The sequence below is a fragment of the Actinia tenebrosa genome, unplaced genomic scaffold (genome assembly GCF_029948245.1).
Source record: "Actinia tenebrosa isolate PJP-AT-01 unplaced genomic scaffold, QUT_ActTen_1.0 PGA_scaffold3__52_contigs__length_22856419, whole genome shotgun sequence".
NCBI classification, from domain to species: Eukaryota; Metazoa; Cnidaria; class Anthozoa; order Actiniaria; family Actiniidae; genus Actinia; species Actinia tenebrosa.
Genome location: NW_028292580.1, coordinates 9,232,393 through 9,253,443, shown reverse-complemented (window position 1 = coordinate 9,253,443; position 21,051 = coordinate 9,232,393). Strand labels below are relative to the sequence as shown.

General features: G+C 40.0%; 1 protein-coding gene across 3 annotated transcripts in view; it reads right to left on the bottom strand.

The window, feature by feature from the left end:
* LOC116303984 (polyamine-transporting ATPase 13A3) overlaps nucleotides 1-19,967 on the bottom strand; it is a 44,667-nt gene extending 24,700 nt beyond the window's left edge. Inside the window, exons 1-19 of one of the 3 annotated variants that reach the window (XM_089034896.1) lie at nucleotides 19,619-19,967; nucleotides 18,462-18,494; nucleotides 17,976-18,110; nucleotides 17,656-17,720; nucleotides 16,121-16,199; nucleotides 15,572-15,610; nucleotides 14,934-15,004; nucleotides 12,788-12,865; nucleotides 12,020-12,089; nucleotides 11,144-11,278; nucleotides 9,987-10,053; nucleotides 9,698-9,829; nucleotides 8,849-9,040; nucleotides 8,034-8,144; nucleotides 6,922-6,968; nucleotides 6,597-6,742; nucleotides 6,260-6,302; nucleotides 5,808-5,869; nucleotides 5,204-5,348 (exon numbers count right to left, since the gene is read on the bottom strand). In XM_089034896.1, coding sequence (XP_088891022.1) covers nucleotides 5,204-5,348; nucleotides 5,808-5,869; nucleotides 6,260-6,302; nucleotides 6,597-6,742; nucleotides 6,922-6,968; nucleotides 8,034-8,144; nucleotides 8,849-9,040; nucleotides 9,698-9,829; nucleotides 9,987-10,053; nucleotides 11,144-11,278; nucleotides 12,020-12,089; nucleotides 12,788-12,865; nucleotides 14,934-15,004; nucleotides 15,572-15,610; nucleotides 16,121-16,199; nucleotides 17,656-17,720; nucleotides 17,976-18,110; nucleotides 18,462-18,494; nucleotides 19,619-19,696 — 1,728 coding nt within the window. In that variant the 5' untranslated portion in view covers nucleotides 19,697-19,967. Of the gene's footprint in view, nucleotides 1-5,203; nucleotides 5,349-5,807; nucleotides 5,870-6,259; nucleotides 6,303-6,596; nucleotides 6,743-6,921; nucleotides 6,969-8,033; nucleotides 8,145-8,848; nucleotides 9,041-9,697; nucleotides 9,830-9,986; nucleotides 10,054-11,143; nucleotides 11,279-12,019; nucleotides 12,090-12,787; nucleotides 12,866-14,933; nucleotides 15,005-15,571; nucleotides 15,611-16,120; nucleotides 16,200-17,655; nucleotides 17,721-17,975; nucleotides 18,111-18,461; nucleotides 18,495-19,618 lie in introns of those variants that run through there. The other 2 variants (XM_089034897.1, XM_089034898.1) reach the window with 2 other exon arrangements.
* Nucleotides 19,968-21,051: the final 1,084 nt, after the last annotated feature.

Below are 21,051 nucleotides of genomic sequence, written 5' to 3'. Positions count from 1 at the left end.
ACTCCAACGATTAGAAACCACCGAAGAGGAAAAGAGCAAAGAACTCAAAAAACTTCCGCCAAATAGTGACGCGACTGGAGGCTTAATGAGATACTTAGAGAAAATAAGGACTGAAAGGGAAACACTTCAAAAGGAAATACAGGAAAATGACATAACCATCGATGACCTTACGCGACAACTTGATGACGTAACCGAGAAGGGGGGTGGTATCGATAGTCAATTCGGAGCCGTCCAGGAGGAAACCCAAGCATTGCAGGGGCGCATAGAAGAATTGGAAGACGAATTCATGAAACAAAGCAGGCTAACTACTGAAAGTCATGCCGCCGAAATTGCAGACTTTAAAGCTAGGCTCTCTAAGCTGCTAGAAGAAAAAAGCGCCGCAAGAAATCAGCTAAAGGTTGCTTTGAATGAATCGGCGGGAAAAGACGCAGAACTACAGCGCTTGGGAAAAGAATTAATGGAGTCCGTTGACAGAGAAAGGCAAGTAATGGCGGACAAGGCAGTGGCGGAGGAACGAATACGACAACTTCAACAAGCCGTCGAAGACTTGGAGGGACAAATAGAGCGGCAGCAGGAAATAAGTGATGACCAAACTCGTCCCGAAGAGGAAAGGGAGGCAGCCCAAAGAAAAGTAGAAACCCTTCAGGAGAGAGTCGCGGAATTACAGGCGCAAAAGGACAACCTGGAAAAAGAATTGGGACTTACCACCAAGGAAAAGATAAAGAGAGCTCTGGTGAAGTATGGTATTCCGCTGGCATTTGCGGTTGCTATTTCGAGCGTAGTAGGAGTCATCCTATCCACGCTTAAGGCTGCGGGCGCGGGCGTAAAGAAATTAGGCAATGGGCTGACGGACTTGGGAAAAAAGATGGCAGCCGGCTTGCCTGGGCTGCTGGGTTCGGTTGTTTCCTTGGCACTTAGGGCCGGCGGAGAACTGCTGAAGTTCGTGGGGAATAACATTTGGATCCTCGTAGTAGCTATTGGGGTGGTACTCCTGAAGAAGATGAAGGGTTAATCTTGTCCTTGTATGTTATGTCGGGCTTATCGTCGTCAGCCGCACGAGGCGTCCTCGACTGGGGATAAGTAAAGATAGTATTAGCTCCGCCTTGGCAATGCGGAACTAGCGGTATGGCAGTCATGGTGCTAATGGTTCTATGATTGTAAGCATCATTAGGGTTATTGGCGCGCCCGTCCATGCTATTTATGTAGGCCACACCACTACTACCTTTACCGTCGGGGTAAATCTGTAACTTAGCATACTTACAATTAACCACCATTTGAAACGTGACCGCGTGAAACGACTCGCCGCTAAATGGATATGGTTGCACCGTAAAATGAGTAGGCCTCCGAACATTAGTTAACGTTCTAAGGGGCGTTAAAGGTTCATTATTCTCGTCAATCAGCCTAAATCCTATAATACAGGTATACGCTTGGGTAATGTCAATGCTACAAATGATCAATGCAAGGCCTCCAACTTCAACCCACATCCCAATATCGCACCAGGCGCGATCATCGTAAGTTTCATCCTTCAAGTGATAAACGTAATGGGTTTCCTTCCGATGTGGATTCATATATTTAAAGACTAAGCACCGTAAGAGTGCTGATGGTTGCGTGGTTATAAGGCTGATCTCTTTGATCCTCTATGCTATTCACGCAAACGCTCCCACTGTCGTCTACGCGTATTTGTAGCTTTACCTTTCCATGACAGTCGGTAACCATATGAAAAGTCCAAGTCGTAAGATTCTCAGCGCTATTCGTCGGTGGTTCTACGGAGAAATGTACAGGCTCCCTGTTGTTTGTCTTCGCGCGCATAGGCTGCAGTACGCCATTGTCATCGCAGAAACGAAATCCTACGTTGGCATGGCTGCTCGTGCCAATGCAAATACTACAAAGGATTAATTTCTTCCCTGAGTAGTTCAAATTCACGGACATGCCCGTGACATCAACCCAAGAGCTCTGGGTGTATTTTTTCTCGCCTGTGTAAGTCGTATAGACACAATCTACTCCAGCTACGTAGGGGTTGTTCATCGCCATATATAATAGCTCAGACCAATGCTTGCAGCTGCTAAGCCGGCTTTTAGTAAGTTATGGTCATATTCCTCGGTAACCTTCTTTACTGGTTTCTTTGGTGGCTTTTCTACATGCGCCTTCTTTGATGGTTTTTCTACGTGCTCCTTCTTTGGCTTCTCCACGAAATGGGGAATGTTCCTAAGAGTGTCAGAGTTCACGTCATTCACCCCAAACTTCATATCCTTAGTAGCTCGTTGAAGTTTGTTGTTGTAACCCACGACGGAATCGGTGTTGATGACCAAATTACTTGGCATTAACCAACAACCAGGACTCAAGGCATAATCCAGTCTAACCTTTGATTGCTGCACCGCAAGTTGATATCTTTGAACTGACTTAGAAATCTCATTCTCGATAACAGCGCTTTCGAAGAGGACAAGGAATACTTGTTGGGTTTCCTGTGACGCACCGGAGGCATCTACGATGGGGCTGCGAGTGCTAACCTGGGCCCCTAGAATGCAGTAAACGAAGGCTTCAATACTTCGGTTAATCCTTGCTTGGTTCTTCAGGCCAATACCTTTCGCGGCAAAGAAAGGCGCCCATGGATATTTCTCTTTGCTTTCTATGAAGTAAATCAAGTCACCTTTTGACGCTTTACCCCCTAAGTCGGAGAATTCCCATCTGCTAGGATACCCCATACCCGGAGTTTCTATGCTGGCGCCAACATACGAAGCATAGGTGTAAGTCTCTCCTAAACCATGGGCGGCACCCTCTTTGTTGCGAAAATCAGGGTTGGTAAGCTTAAACTCATTCCTTAATCGCTCCCATGCGACTTTGTCATATTCGTTATCCTTCGGCTTAAAGATAGTGTCACTAGGAAGCGGTGCTCCTAACTCAAACAATATCCTACGAATAGTAAAAGCAACATGAAATCGCAGGAAAGGAATATGGAACATGTCCGCGGCTATACCGCATCCTTTAGTAGCAGCCCAGACAGCAAAGTTTAACTGCTGCGGCCAATACCGCATGTTGGGACCTGATAACCATTCTCTGGATTCTTTCCCTGAGGTATGTTTCTCTAAAGATGTCTCTGACTTTTATTTTGAAAGTCGTAGAACCCACGGGTATTTCTAAGGAGGTAACCATCTTAGCAAAGTCATTTGCGCCGCCTTTGTTATCGTAAAATGGGTAATCCTCCGTTGCCGGTAATAAATTCTCTGGAAAATTAGGCTGCCTTTCTTTATGCTCGGGTTTTGGGTTCTTTGGCTCCAAGTCCGCATTGCTGTACATCCTGGAGCCTTCATAGTAATTCCCATCGGGTCTTCTTTCAAACTTACTAGGGTCTGCATGCGGAAACATCTTCCTAAATGCTCTCCAGTTGGCATAATCCCGGTTGTCGTGATGTGGCTGCTCCTCTATGTTATTCCCAAAAGCGTCGTACATTAGTATATAATGGATGTTATACCTTCAGCACCTCAGTTGTACCCAGATGTTCCCAACGAATTAAACGCCGAGAACTTTCGTTTAAACAAGGCGAACTTAATACTGGCTTACTTGGAAGGGCAAGCGAAACACTACGAAGAGGTTAGGAAAAAGTACGCCAGAGCCCGAAGCATCTTGCATAAAATCGCGATAACTTCCGGCTCCATGTCCGTGGCGTTAACAGGCACTGGCGTTGCTACTTCGCTTACCGGGCCTGGAATAGTCATTGGCATTCCTTTGGCAAGCGTTGGAGCTGTCTGCGGCATTGTTTCCGCTGTTACGACAGGCATTATAAAGCAACTGTTCGGTAAGATATCCAAGCACGACACTCATATAGCCCTGGCAAGAGCAAAGGCTAACACCATCGCCGACTTAGTCTCCCAAGCTCTGCAGGACCGCCGCATAGACGACACGGAGTTTTCTTTGATCCTCGCGGAGGAAAAGAAATACGGAGAATTAAAGTCAGGCAATAAAAAAACCATAGTGAAAGATCTTTCCGAGGAATCTCGCAAAAAGATCTACCAGGAGGCAAAAGAGGAGCTCCAAAGAAAACTCGCTCAGTAGACATCTGCTTTGAAAAGAACGTAGGGGGATTTCGACTGCACATTTCATCTTCTCGGAATCCATTCTAATAGGGGGTGGTTGGGGTCCATTTTGTAAAATATTTCGTAAATTACGTCGGGGTAATAAGGAATATCCTTATCCAGCCGACAGAATAACCACTCGGCCCTTTGCATATCTGGGACATGAGGAATACGCCTACCGGTAATTTCAGACAAAATATAGGGAATGGCTTTGTAATATTTCCCTAGCTTTAATTTTTTCAATGTCTTTCGTAGACTTCGTGGGGTTGGCTCTTCTAAGTGGTCTATGATTTTCTGCGTGTCTAAATATACCGGATGTAAACCTTGGATATGACTCATCCAGTCTCGGAAGTATTTTATTCTCTTATATGGCGTTTTCTTACGACCTCCATTGGCGTAATACTGCTCTTTGGTAGCATTTGGTACGGCATTACGAATATTCTTACCACACTCGTAACACTGTGCTGACGTGTCGTCTTCTATTTGCATTTTTTTACCACAACACCAAAAGGGTTCTGGCTTAAGCACGTTAACTTTAAGCCTTAAACAAATCACACAGAAGTCGTTAACGAACTTCTTACATTCATGCATCGTATATCTAAAGAATATCTTTCCCTCCATTTGCGACCCCAACAGAGCAGCAGTTAGGCACCTTTCGCGCTGTCGGCCGATCGCGCAAGACCCCCTGTAGGGCGGGTTACCGACCCCCAAAAACCCCAGGGGGGGGTGGGTTTTTTCGACTTGTGATTTTTGGCATTGTCGGCGCTTCGCGAGTCCGCCTAACTGCTGCTACCTCTGGGCTGATCTAATTCAGGGCATGGCTAACTCACAGATCGAACCATGAAACAACCTCTGGGCTGATCTAAGTCAGAGAACGGCTAACTCACAGATCGAACCATGAAACAACCTCTGGGCTGATCTAAGTCAGGACATGGCTAACTCACAGATCGAACTCTGAAACAACCTCTGGGCTGATCTAAGTCAGGGCATGGTTAACTCACAGATGGAACCCTGAAACAAACTCTGGGCTGATCTAAGTCAGGTCATGGCTAACTCACAGATTGAACCCTGAGACAACCTCCGGGCTGATCTAAGCCATTTGAAACCATAAATACTTCACCAATTTCGCTTACCCAGTCAGTCGCTTTGAACATTTTGAGATCAAGTGGATCCCCGGTCAACTCGCCATCAATCACTGTCAATGTATGACATGTTGCCATGGCAATCAATAAGGGCTCTTTTGGTAGGGTAGTGGCATCGGAAATCATCATGCTGAAACTGAGAAAATAAGACGAGTCACTAAGGAACCAACATAGACACAAAGAACACATCCAAATCTGCTTCCCCCTGCCACCCAGGGCCGTAACCAGGGCCGTACCCAGGGGGGAAGCACAGGGTGCACGTGCACCCCCCTTAAAAGCTTAAGGTTCGCTCATCTATCTCCTTTTGCTATACAATTGCATGTGAATGTTTTTTGATCAAATGAAGACAACTTTCCATCTGCATATTGTAGCATTTTTAAGAATCACTTACCCATTATCCCTTTTTCTTTTTTTGGTTCTGCTATTTATATATTTATTTTGGTTACCTTTTTTCTTTTTTTGGTTCTCCAAATCATTGCCTGTGCACCTCCCCTGCAAGATCCCTGGTTAAGCCCCCCCTCCCCCCCAAAGAAGGGAGCCTAAGATCAATATACTAATAAATTACTATTATTACATTTTTAAATAATAACCATACCTTTCTTTTTGGACAGCAACGACTCCAAGGATGTCCAAACCATCTTCAGTTAGTGTGCCAGTCTAGAATAAAGAAAAACGTAAGCAATAGTTCTTAGAAATAGTCACATGAGAAATGAGGCAAGACTAGAGTCTAAAGACACACTTAATTTACAGGGGATTGTCTAGGGAAGTTTAGCAGCTGTTTGTTTTTAATAATCTCCTCACATTCACACACACACACAAGAAGTAAGAAAAGAGAAAAAAGAAAGCCTGAAAGCATGTGTCTTTCAAAAGAAAAACAGGTTTGACGATAGAGAAAAGGCCAACATTTTACTACTAACCTTGTGAACCCTTTCCCATACTTTCCATCACTTCCCCCTCCCCTCCCCCCCTTCCCCACACACACAATAAAAAACTACCTTCAAGGTCAGAGGTCGGGCAGGCATAGGGAGCCCAACAGGGTATTTTTACCTTGTCGAAACAAAAGAGCTTGAGCTTCCCGCACATGTTGATCCTGGTATTAGAATAGACAAACAAAATAACTTATGAGAGAACATATCCACGAGACAGACAAAACACCAAGACAGAATAGGGCTTAGAGGAGAAACTGAACAAAGGAGCAGCACACTAACCAACCAAGCCACACTTGCTCCTTAAAACAAGTGTATAAGGTCACTAAGTATCAATCTATAGATTGATCCTCGGTGCTTAGACTAACCAATCCACACTTGCTCCTTAAAACAAGTCGGATAGGTGACTGAGGATCAAATGCCCTTCCCCGACCCAAACCCCTCCACTCTCAACCTACCTTGATGGTGAAATACAATATATCTCTTGTCTCTTCAATCTTTGCAGAGCATACACAGTTCCTACAGACATGGCTGCAGGCAATGCTGGTGGTACAGCAATAGTTATGACATCTAAAGCTTTCTTGATTATATCTGATGTAGACACCTAGAAAAAGTGGGCATTTTCATGCGTGTGAAGCAACGCTGTTAAAATGTATCCATTGTTTCAGCAAAAACCTTAAGTCTCTCTCATGCCAAAATGATAGAATACTAAAAGCGTTTGTACGATTTTGAGAGTTCAAATATTTGAATTCTTAAGCTACACCAAATCGAGAACTTACTCACCCCGTGTTCAACGAACACATATACACTGTATCCAAATCCAAACATCGCTAAAAGGGACGACAAATATGACATTAGATAACCTTTTTTCAGTATCCTAAATTTATCCTAAGTTTGAGGGTTTTTCTCTGGGTTCTCCAGTTTTCATCCCTCTGCTAAATTCCAAGTTAATTAATGTGAGTTAGCCATGCCCTGACTTTGATCAGCCCAGAGATTGTTTCAGGGTTCCATCTGTGAGTTAGCTGTGCCCTGACTTTGATCAGCCCAGAGATTGTTTCAGGGTTCGATCTGTGAGTTAGCCATGCCCTGACTTTGATCAGCCCAGAGGTTGTTTCAGGGTTCTATCTTTGAGTTACAGTAGCTGTGCCCTGACTTTGATCAGCCCAGAGGTTGTTACGAGGTTCTATCTTTGAGTTAGCCCTGTCCTGACGTAGATCAGCCCAGAGGTTGTTTCAGGGTTCAATCTGTGAGTTAGCCATGCCCTGACTTAGATCAGCCCAGAGGTTGTTTCAGGGTTCTATCTGTGAGTTAGCCATGCCCTGACTTACATCAGCCCAGAGGTTGTTTCAGGGTTCTATCTGTGAGTTAGCCATGTCCTGACGTAGATCAGCCCAGAGGTTGTTTCAAGGTTCTATCTGTGAGTTGGCTGTGCCCTAACTTTGATCAGCCCAGAAATTGTTTCAGGGTTCTATCTGTGAGTTAGCCATGCCCTGACTTACATCAGCCCAGAGGTTGTTTCAGGGTTCTATCTGTGAATTAGCCATGCCCTGACGTAGATCAGCCCAGAGGTTGTTTCAAGGTTCTATCTGTGAGTTGGCTGTGCCCTAACTTTGATCAGCCCTGAAGTTAATTTAGGATACCAATAATTTTTTTTCTTCTTATTATTTGAATTTTTATTGGATGTCCAACTATTCCATTCTAGACACATGAATACCCGAATAATGGAACTCTTGTTCATCGTTCAAGCCTTCGGTACCCAGGAATGGGATTGCTTAACATCGGTATTGCGCATGAACGGGGACTAAATCCTCATTTTTTATTAACGATCTATTATCGAAGGGTCAATTTTCACAAAAAGAGTGGACGAACTAGAATATTTGATTTGAAATACGTACCGAGGAAGGCCATGAACCCGATGAAACGCATGGAATCACGAAAGAATTTGAAGCCAACTGGACGAGGGTTGAGAATGGAGCGAATGAGACCTCCTTTTGTTGTATAAAAACCTATAAAGGATGAAGAGATATAAAAGACAAAAATTTTTTTTAATGTAATACACTTGCGAAGAGGGGATGAGACAGTCCTTGGTATGAGAAGTGCGAGAGAAATATCTAATGAAGGAATTGGAAAAATGGAAATGGAAGGGGAAAATAAAGAAATTAATGACAAGAAAATGAAAAGAAAAGAGATGTGACGGGACGTGACGGGACAACGACACAAGAAGAGAGGAGAGGACATGAGACAAGAGGGGAGGCGAGTGAGAAGAGGAGAGGAGAGGACACAAGAAGATTGAGGAGAGGAGAGAGGAGTGATAAATATCTAATGAAGGAAATGGAAAAATAGAAATGGAAGGGGAAAATAAAGAATAGAATGACAAGAAAATGAAAGGAGAAGGAACGGGACGGGACGGGACGGGACGAAAGGTAAGTTCGGAGACAAGGACACATTAGATGACACGTGACAACACAAGATGACGCAACCCAACGAGATGACACGATGCCACACGACAAGATGACACGATACAACACGAGACAACGCGAGATGACACGACACGACACGAGATAATACGACACAACACAACACGAGATACAATGACACATGACACGAGACGACACCAAATGACAAGACACGACATGACATGGGACGACACGACACGAGATGACACGACACTACACTAGAACGGACGAGAAAGAATGATAGCTAGACTTACCAGTACAAATGACAACTGCTAGGACTTTAGCTTTACCATAGTAACGAGTTTGAATAACTTTTGTACCATTAAAGAGTGTTTGTCTCTTGTGCTTTACCACACTATACAATTCATCTTTTTCTTCTGACGGCACATCATGTTTTGACGACATAGCCTGTGGCAACGGTGTCTTTGTGACAGGAACACTTTCACCTGCGTGAAAAGTAGGGCGTCGATATTATAAAACAATTGGGATTTAGGAGTCCATTTTTACGGAGGAAGGAAAACTGCAAAACCCGGGGAAAAACCTCTAAGGACAGGAGAGAACTAACGAGCAACTCTACTCACATACGACATCTAGTGCAGCAGGACTTGACTCATCGCTCACCACAATCAGTGCTTCGCACTCCTTCCACCACTGGGGTCAACCAATTTTATAGAATTGAAATAGGAAGTTTGCGTGACAGCATTTGACTCTAACTACAATAATGCAAATTTTCTTTCTTATTTAAATTTGTATTCCCTCATGAGAATAGTAAGACAATTGGTGCTAATTAACTGAACAAAAGAAAGTGTGCAAGGGAGTCTGGTAGTAGAGGTCAATGACGCCATAATGCAAGGATCCTATTTAGCAATAGGTTTTGCAGAGGGAGGTAAACTAGAGAAGACTGTTTACAGGAGAGACCTAACAAACTCTATTAACGTGACTTGTGATACTGGATAAGACCCCAGAGATGAGAGGTGAGTGAGTGCACTACAGCCTTGTCATCTCCAAATACAGTCGTATAATCCAATACACCAAGTGTTTAGCAGTATTCATCTAAGCTTGGGAGAGAAGAAGTCTTTGAAAAATAAGGAAACCTCACATACCTGTTAACATACTTTCATTGACTATACAGTTGCCACTGATAAGTGCTGCATCACAGTGCATAACGGTGCCCTGTTGTGGAATGACTATGACATCACCGGGAACTAAATCTTCTGATGAAACATCTTCTGAAACTAGATGTGACAAAGTTTTGGTAATGCTTTTTGCAAGAAATTTGTGCTCGTGCACATTGGCTATTCATGAAGAGGGTATAGGCTATTCGTTGGCTATGCATGAAGGTGAAATAGGCTATTCATTGGCTATTCTTGAAGAAAAAATAGAATAACATACCTCCATTGTTACGAAGAACTTTTACAAAGTCTGATTTGGCCACCATGTTTCTTAGATTAATTAAATGCTTCAAAGAGAAAAAAGTTTGGAAGGGAAAAATATTGATTTACTAATACTGTTGATCAAATGATTATCCATAAACAGAATATTACATGGGTGCTTGGAGATACGAAATTGATCTTCTCATGTTGAAAATCTCTCACGAGTGAGCGCAACACTCGAAGATAAATTTTGTATCTCCGCGTGCCCATGTAATATCCTGTATTTATTATTTATTAAATTTTGCTCTATTTTCCTTCCTTTTCCTTGCCTTTTTAATTATTCTTTCTTCGCTTCCTTACCTATTTCCCTTTTTCTTTTCTCACTTTTGTTTTTTTCCTTTCCCTGATTTTCTTCATCTTATTTCCCATTCATTTTACTTATTTTTCTATTTACTTTTCCTACCCTTCCTTTCTTTTACTATTTTCTTTCAATCACAATTCCCCTTTCTTTCTTTTTGTTTCATCTCACTTCTCTTTCGTTTATTTTTTCTTCCTTACCTTCTTTTCATTCCCTTCCATTCCCTTTCCTTTCACTTCACTTCACAGTTTTGGCTTCTTTTCTTTCCGCTACTGGTTTGTTCCTTCTTTTAAATCTTCTACAATTTTAAGCCACTCCAACTACCTTCTTAGTCTGATGAACACTTTCCTTCCCTTCCATTCCCTTCCCTTCACTTCCATTTAACAAATAGACATCAGTTTTTTATGTGTCCTCTTATTGACGATAAATTGCATCATCATATTGTCAAAGTAGTGTGGATTCACGAGGCGTAGCCAAGTGGATCCGCATACTACTTTGACAATGTGATGACGAAATTTATCATCAATAAGCAGAGGACAGACACATAAAAAACTGACGTCTATTTGTTTTTTTACAATAACAAAAACGATAAAAACTTCTCATTTTTAGCGATCAAAACAACCAACGGAGAGCGTGCGCTCGTTGACGTCAGCTTTATCTGTCTGTCCTCGATCTTGTTGATGATAAAAAAATAACCAATCAGCGCGCGAGAACTTTGTAAGTTATTGTAAAATCCCTTCCCTCGTTTCTCTTACATTTTTTCTTCTTCCAAATCTATTACAATTTCAAGCCACTCAACTCCAACTACTATATTGTACCTTCTTTGTCTGAAGAACACTAATACAAATGGATCCAAATGATATAATGATGATGGCTGAGGCGTAGTAATAGTAATCGTCACACATCCAAAGTATAACACTAGCCAACTGGAACACATAGAAGGGATCAAGAGCCTAGAAGAAAAAAAGAAAAGGAAAAAAAAAAAAGAAATTAAAGAATACTAAAGACATACAAAACAGGCGCGCGTACTATGTGGAGTTATAACGCACTCGGAGGTTTACAGAACACGAGAGAAGTGTTAGGAAAAGCATGACGCGTAGCGGAGTGCTTCTAGACACTTTATCGAGTGTTCTGTCAATCCCCAAGTGCTTTATAACTCCACACAGCCGAGCATTATATGAAATACAAATTACAATAACCGTTATTTTAGATAGAATGACGCAACTGAAACTGGGCGTGCGTGCTGTATGCTCATAAAGAACGCACTCCTAACCAATCAGAACATGAGATTTATGACAGTTATTTTATAATTATCAATAGAGCATTTGCATGTTACGTCATAACCACCATCTTGGATGACGATAACAAAGCATTCCTCATCAGCTTCCCTTGTTAGATCAACCCACATCGCCGCTGTTTCATTATTATTTATATCTCAAAGGATTTTGAATCAGGTACGTGCCTCGTTCGGTAAGGTGTCGGAAACAAATCGGTAGCCTGTCGATAGGTAATTGCATATTCATCTAGAACGAAATGTAAACCATTCCGAACTCGGGCGAAAAATGCACTGCGCATGCTTGGAATTTCGGTAAGAAATTCTCCAATGGTTTTATTTTTGAGCTCGACGCGTCTGCGGATTTTCCCGCCAAACTTCCGAGCATGAACAGTGTGTTTTTCACCCGTGTAAACCATACCTCTTCTAAAAATAATCGTCCATACGATTTAACTTCAACGTCTATCATATTGTTTCCATATATATGTTTCCTATGAAGACAGATCCAATTAAATGATGTTTTTATGGCTTTAATCTCAACCAATCAGGAAGCAAGACATTTTTTCCGACTCCCCTTAGTTACTGTTGCTATGTCCAACAAGCTCATCAAATTAGCTAGAATATCCAAACTCAGAATATCTCAGAATCCAAAACTATCATCGCAGAAAATTAATCATAAATTGTTTCTATTTTTACTTTTCTTCGAAAAGAAAAAGAATTTGTTGCCTCTCAATCCTCGTAGTACTCTTTAAAACAGATATTTATTTATGTATTTATTATAAATATTTATTATATTATAAATATATATCATATATTAAACTGGAAATATAACAACTGAAAAATACTGTGATATATATGACAGGGTGACCGCAACAGCGTTAAGCCAATTACTGCGGGCCCAAAAAATGTCTTAAATGTGTATATGTTAGTGAGACAAGATTTTAATTTCACTGGGAAAACTATCTGAAAAGCTGAGACCGGCAAGGATTATGGGTAGATACGTTTTACATGTTTCATAGCTTCATTTCCTGTGAGCATCTTCAAGCTGCAATTTGTATCAAAGGCGTTACGTGTTTGATATGAAATGTTTTGCTATGACCCTCAGTGATCTCAGCTTTGCAGGTTTTTGGTGACTAACTTTGTTATAATAATAAGTATAAATACTAAACACCTTCTTTGTCTGACTAACCTATTGATTGATTCCTTTGTGGTAAGTCCTGATGCATGGTCATATATATCTTTTATTGTAAGCTTCTGATCCAATGCTCTGAAAAATAAAAATTATCAAAATTGTCCCTTTTTGCTGAATTCTATTATTTTTGACTGTGCGATTTACTGTAACTCGACGATCTCCTATTCCTTCCTTTGTTTTTTTCTTTCGTCAGTCAGTGAGTGTGTGAGTCAGTGAGTCGGTGAGTCAGTCAGTGAGTCAGTCAGTCATTCACTAGTTCTTTGCTCCTCTGTGAGTTAGTCGTGCCTTGTCTTACAGTACCGCCTGAAATCATTGAGGCATAAGACGCGTCCGTCGCGCGTTCAGTGCACGCGGTAAAAACGCAAATAAGCCGCGTCCTGACCTAGAATTGACCGCGATTTAACCGCGGTTGCCGAAAAAACGCGTCCCATACAGTATCATACTGTACAAAGCGCTGTTTGGTTATACAGTATTCCTACTGGTTTGGCATTCAACGAAATATTTTTTATGGCCCGAGTTCGAGTTTTTTAAAAGTTCCATTTAGGAATCGAGTTCGAGTTTGTACCAACCAGTACAGGAGTCGATTTTTTTTGTGTGTAGAATTTCTTTGGAATTAATTGTTTCATCAATCGAAAATGAGCTACATGTAACTGTGTTTAAATGTGGTCATATGCGATTCTCTTGCCCTTTTGTACTGTATCTTGTGAGGAGCGTTTCTACCTCGATTTTGATCCAGTTGGAATGGTTAATCTATCCAAAAGTTCCAACTATTTTATAAAATAATAGTATTTTATGCTTTCGTGCTTTATTTCAAGGTAATAGAGTAACATTGGACGAAAAAACGAAATTACATTAGATATTTTAGAGCACGACATAGATAATTGATTACAGTGTAACGCTACATGTATGACGTTTATCTTGTCGCATACTCTTATGCACGTGCGTTTGTACGTTTTAGATCTCTCAAACATTCTTCGTCCTGCAATTTCCTAAGGCAACTTTTATTTATACTTCTACATTCACAACAGAATTCGTTACTTTGATTCACTCTTGGGCTACTCGAAAGCATAAAATTCACAATCGTGGTGAATGTAGTATTATTTTTAGACTCTTCAGGTCACGAACGGTCTGGGGCTTCGTATTCTGTGTATAAAATCGGAGAATTATTAGGGTCCGCCGCTTTGCATTTTAAATATTATGAGGACTCGTTAGTTGCGAGTAACCGATTTGAATTTGGTTTTTCACTGCCGCCAGTCAAAAAAAGGAACCGGCAGCGACTAATAGAGAGACAAAAAAAAAAAAAGAATTCCAGCTTGCAGGGCTCGATGCAGCTCGCAACAACCGAGTCCGCGTGTAAATTGCATGTTCGCCGGCCATGGTTCATTTGCTGGAAAAAGATGCGTTCTAAAAGCTTCGACTTTGTATTTTGAAATAAAAACAAGAATTAAGAATAGGTTTGATCTTAATAGTTTGCTTCAAACTCTGATAAATTATTTGGAGACTGAACTTTCCTCTAGCAAAATACATATATTGTGTAGCATATTGAACTTTGAAGGTTTAAATTGATGCGGTTACACTGTAGGCCTCCTCACAGCGATAATAATTTGAGGTCAGTTTATTCATAACTACAGTACATGTAGTTATAGAAGTTTATGGACGAACTTCCAAGTATTTCCGACATTTCAATTTCGAAAATATTCGAAAGTTTCAAACTTCCATATTAATAGACTATCTGACTAAATGTACGTACATTCGGTCGATGATTATGCTACGTTTTTCAGAAAATGCTGCTCATGATTAAAGAGTGATGTCTAGTTTTTGGGGCACTTTCACTGCAAATGTACTCGGCACATGTACTGTAAATGCTACGTTCTATAAACCGCAGTAAGAACGAAAGAGCGTATTGACCGCGTCCATTCGCGTCCATTCCGCGTACAGTTTGCGTTCACCGCACGCGGTAAAGACGCGAAACAAACGCGTTCGCATGCTGCAATGATTTCAGGCGGTACTGTAGATCACTGCAGGGGTCGTTTCAGGGTTTGATCTGTGCAAGTTATCCGTATCCTGACTCAGATCAGCTCAGACATACTGTAGATCAGCCTAATAAATGGGGTTGAAGGTAAGGCTGTGAAAGTATACATACCTCAGAAGGTCAAAGGTACCAGTCGAATTATTCCAAACATACTTCAAATGTCTGTGCATAAAATACCTCAACTGTTAAGAAAAACATACATTTCATAATTCAATAATAATATCATGATTACCTCGGTAATCTATAATCAAAATAAGCAATTAATTTAGCGAGACCCTCTGATGTGTACGGCAAAGTATTCCAAATTCAACCATTGACTGTAAAATCAGCGAAAGATTATGTCGATTTGAGTGTTACTGTACCAGAGCCTTTGAGTTTTCATTAGAAAGCCAAGAAGGCTTTGGGTACCAGAATGAGTATGAAATTTTCTAGAACCACACAATATTAAATTTACAGCACAAAATATCCTAATTTAATGAATCATTATCAATGGTTGTTTCTGATTATTACTCAACACAGGAGACTATTATATTTACAGCATCAAATATTATAACTTAAGGAATCATCATCAATGATTAGTGATCTCACTGAATATTACTGTCGTTAGTAATCATGATATTATTAAGATTATATTTATTTATTGAATATAAATTCATTATTAAATATTTTTGTTTTTATTAACTATTATAAGGATCATCACCATCATCATTAGGAATAATTATCAATGGTTATTTCTGATTATTACTCACCACAGGATAATTATGTGGTGATGTAACATTAAGAAGGCCCTGTAACAAAAATGATATGTATGAATATGAACACGTAATTAACTACTGAACAGTATTATATACGAGTTACATAAACACAGGATTATAATTATTGATAAACAAAACATATGTCTAAAACAAGTGATTTAGGTATCATATTAGGTATTATATATTAAAGTTAATGTGTGTGAATTAAAAGAGGCTTAGACGCAGTCTCTATACAGATGTTTCATGTGACAAGAATTAGACAGGCAGGAGTTTAAAAAGATAAAAAAACTAACAACCTACCAGCACCCTACAGATAAACTATCAACACAATACTGACAACCTACTAACACCCTACTGACACCCTACCTACACCCTAGGTGCTTTATCGGCCACTGACAGCTCGATCACCATCACATTTTTCAAGTACTTTCTTAATTCAAAAGCATGAATCATGAATTTCATTTTGTGTTATGCCGAGTGCCACACCATTATAGAATCACATAAAATCTGGTTTTACATTATGGGTATCTTGTGTAAACAAACCTTTTCCTCGCTGTTTCTTCTCTCTGCCTGAATATTAACTTTGTGTTCATGGTGAGTTTGTAATGACAACTTCAGATGCCTGAAAGGATTAAGACTTGACTAAATATATTAAGTCTAATGCTTTTTACCACTCCTGCAGCTGGGTGGACTGCTTAATGCCTAACAGTCTTTGCAAAAAACCCAATTGATAAGGCAGTGCATAGATTTTAGAAGTTGATTTTTGCAAAGGAAGGAAAAACCTGAGAACGCAGAGGAAAAACCATCGAAGCACAGTAGGAGAGAACCATCAAAAAACTCAACTCACATAATATGACACCAAGCCCGCCAGGGCTCAAACCTGGGTTACATTGATGAAATATGGCACATTAGTAGAGCACGCCACCCGTGCTTCCTACTAAAGTTCAAGTCGATGTGATTACATCAAGCACCTAGGCCAAGGTTCCCTTTGGAAGTTCTGACAATCCTCCATGGGGACGCATAGTATTTTTCTGGAACTACACTATATTCATCTTCAGTCTCTCATTTCACCTAACCTCTAGGTGTTCAGTTGTGCATAGGGCCTTGAAACCCTTGAAGGTGTGTTTCTGGTTTCTGTAATGTTTTACAGGGAAGGGAAGAATAATTATTAGCCCTTTGCCCAACCCCCAACCTGGAGGGCCAGTTGCTGTATTACAGTATGTGAGTTTGTTTGATGTGTTGTCCTCTACCTTGCCATGGGAGTTTTCTCTGGGTTCTCTGGCTGAGTTGAGTGTTGTACGTTGAAAATAATCATAGAACGTAGTGGTAGTACATGTGAAGGGAGCCTCACTTAAGAGCCAGGGAGTGGTGGTTGTAAAACATAAAAAATAAAATATAAATATAAAAAAGATACTTTCTCAATAACTATTTACATCTGTTCTTATACGCAACTATTAAACAAAGAAATGATACTCTAGGGAATGATGTGGTCTGAATTGGAAAAGCATTAGCCCAAAGTGAAAAGGGTCTTCTATTGGACCCTTTGAAATGCATTATCAAATTGATAATTAATAATTTAAGAACTACATGTTATATATTATCAAGGGCGGATCCAGCCAAAATTTTAGGGGGGGGGGGGCTAATTGAGTTTAGGGGGGCTAATTGAGTTTAAGGGGGGACTAATTGAGTTTAGGGAAGCTAATTGAGTTTAGGGGGGCTAATTGAGTTTAAGGGGGGGCTAATTGAGTTTAGGGGGGCTAATTGAGTTTAGGGGGGCTAATTGAGTTTAAGGGGGGGCTAATTGAGTTTAAGGGGGGCTAATTGAGTTTAAGGGGGGCTAATTGAGTTTAAGGGGGGGCTAATTGAGTTTAAGGGGGGCTAATTGAGTTTAAGGGGGGCTAATTGAGTTTAAGGGGGGCTAGTTGAGTTTAGGGGGGCTAATTGAGTTTAGGGGGGCTAACTGAGTGGAGAGGGAGCTATAATTGAGTTTAGGGGGAGCTATTTGAGTTTAGGGGGCTAATTGAGTTTCTTCCGTCAACACAGCGGAAAACAATAAAATCATATGAAACCCTACTTACTTGTTGACCTGCCCATCTATCCTTTTGGTTCTGACTTCTTCTACGTCCTTGGTATGATGGGATGTCTAAAAGAAATAATTAATGTCTGACACTCAACATTAACAAACTAGATGAGGAAAAAGTCTGAATTATATAAAAAAAGATTCTTAAAAACAATAAAAACAATGAGATCTATTCATAACAAAACAATTCCACTTGTGCCATGGAATGAAATTACAAGAAAAAATATTCAATAACACTAGATCCTGAAGAAAACAAATGAAGTATGGCTAAAACTTCAAAATAAATAAATAGTAATAAAATTTATATGTCAAAAATACCTTTAAGAGGACATACTGAGCCTCTCGTAATGTGCATCGCGAATAGCGTAGCTTTAAATACCAGTCTGGGCGCCAATAGCAAACCAATATCAGAAATCCAGCAGAGCACACGACCAGCAATATAAATAGCAATATCTGATAGAAGAAAAGAAAAACACAAGATGATTTTTTTTTAAATCCTAAGCCTGCTCCTAAATATATACATACTATCCAGCTCCCAGTTTGTGTATGATATCACAGTACAGAGTCATGAGTGCATATTTCCCCTCATGATTTTGGAGGCATAACATTAATGTACTAACAAATCAATCATGATTGTAAGCTGCACAGCTGCTAATAAGCACCTTAATATGCAGCCCGTAAAGTCCTCCACTGCTCATACTTTAAATGTAAAGAACATTGAGATAATGTGAAAATGTACTATATAAGAACCCCATCATTTTTATTATTTATTTTCATTTTTCATGATCAATGTGGAATCCTCACCTTCAGGTAGCTGATAGAATAGCCATAACATACCTATCAAAAAGTTTTAAAATGAAATTAATAAATATCAGTAATCCAATTTAGATTACAAGCCATATTCCCAAGGGCCACAAAAAAAGTGGATGCTCGCAATCCTCAATGCAGCCATGACGACCAAACCCTATTAGGGAGTGATCTATCTCAACATGTGAAGGTGACCAATCAATGTACGCTCAGTAGCATGTATGAAATATTGATAAAAATTATGGTTTATTTGCATCAAATGTCTACTAATTGATGGGTTGCAAGCATTCCCAAGAGAGTTAAAAGACAAAAACATGGTGGCCATTGTGGTACCGCTAACAATGGATGCTAATGAGAAATCTTTTGTTAAAGGGTACCAACATGGCTGTGATGGCTTAACATGCAAACAAAGAATATAGGAAGCACCAGTAACATGCTCTGCTAATGTGTCATCTCTCACCAGCCACTACTGGCTGAGAACCTGTGAAAATCCTGTGAAAATCTTGTGAAAATCCTGTGAAATTTCTTAAATACAGAGATATTTTTCACAGGTTTTTCACAGGATTTTCACAGGTTCTCAGACAATAGTGCTAGCATGACTAGTTCTGTTATATGTTCGAGTTCTGACAGGCTTGGTACTGTACATCTTATTTGAGTAGTCCAGTTGTTTGTTTGTTCTTTCCTGTACATACATGTGCATCAAGGGACTTTTTCCGGCTTCTCCTTTCCATTCCAAAAAAATCCCAAAAATCAACTTATAACATATCATAATATGTTCCAATTTTATCTCAGAAGATGTTCTTGATAGGGTTTAATAACCTCTTATAACTCCTTTCACGTTATTTATGATTGTGACAGCCATGCATGCCTAAACATGGTTGTTATATCATTTAATTGGTTTACTTTAATTCAATTGTATATTTGTAGATCTCTTTCCTATGTATTTCAATATTGTAAATAAGTGTGAATAAATAAAAGTCTAAAGCCTGAATAAATTAATTGGTTATCAATTTTTTAAGTTATATATTTGATGCTAGTATTGATGTGAGGATGAAAACTATTGAAATCATTGTGACCAATAATTGTACTTAGCAATGCAGTTAAATTATGTAATATGAACCTAGTCAGCATAATGTTATTCTTAATGACCTTACCATTTTTTCGCCATCGTCATCAAGTATCTCGCATTTCTGTTTTTCCATCGTAAAGGCAACACTATATCTCTTCATCATTCAAGCTCCAGACTTTACTAAACCACTGTGTAATTCCATGAGTTAAAACCTAAAGGTCACAAGAGGATCGTGCAAAACACGATGTGAATTTTAGCAAAAAACCATTGAATATATCGAGAGTCCTTTTGCCCATCTTCAAAATAAACCCACATTTGACTACGCAGAAAGTTTGGTTAATATAAACAAATCTTCTGGATGTAATCAAGGCCAAACTGCAGCTGTTAAAAAAAGGTCGAAATAGAATCCCTGATAGTACACAATAACTAGTGGTTTACGTGATCATCGTACATTCTCGTTCCCAGATTCTCCTCGGTTATCGTTACTCCCCGTCACGTCAGGAGGATCTGGGAACGAGAATCAAGATCAAGTCTTCTACTTCCACAGCCCTCGCTCGCTCGGCTCGCACGTCTGGAATCTGGTAGTGGAGGTCAATGACGCCATCGTGCAAACGTCCTATTGGAAAATTTAGCAACCACAATCATGGTGTCACACTCCAGAAATGAATACGGCCGCCATAGACCTTATTAGTAATTTTCTCGTGTACCTAACAGTTCGCGACACTGATTTAGGGGCCGAACTTCGCGAGTATTAATTTTCGGGTTTGGAAGATGAATCTGAGTAAAAGTGTACTAATAAGTGTATTAATTTCGCGCAATCTTTTTTTCCGCGCGTATTAAATGTCGCATTTTTTCCTAAAATCGCGAAATTCGCGAAAATTAGTAAGAATGAGGTAGACGTCGAATTGAAAGATCTGAGTGGCGTTTGGCAGTTAGCAAGTATAGGTCAGTTCCAAGTAAAATAGTTTTGCGACTTGGTTATAGTACTCGTGTAAAACTCACTAATTTCCATAGATAATATAACAGCTAGTAAACTTGATTTTCACCTTGAGCTTATTAGACAGCGAATCATGACGTATGCAACACAGTCATTCCAACGTATGAACTTAAAGACTGATTATGTATGCTCTGAAAAAGAGTTCTCGAATTTTTCACGTCTGGGTGGCATTGAAAATTACGCGAATAACAGTTTGAAATGTAAGATTAAAGTTTTACCATAATAAAACTTGCCCCATAATATATATATGAAAGGAAGTTTAATTAACGCCATTGGATTGATAACATTAACTATGGTTAGCCAAATCCAACTAATGGCCTACCATCAATGCTGCGTTCTGACTGGATGAGCTGCTGCGAAAACTGCCGGCTTTTAAAGCCAAAACATTAAATTGACTTTAATTCAAAACTTGTCCATGAGGAGTAATTGATAAATATTTCTAACAATCCAGTTTGGAGATATTATCATATTCACGGTCCCGCTTTGAAACTTTGCTTATTCAGTCTCAGAAGGCTTCTTCT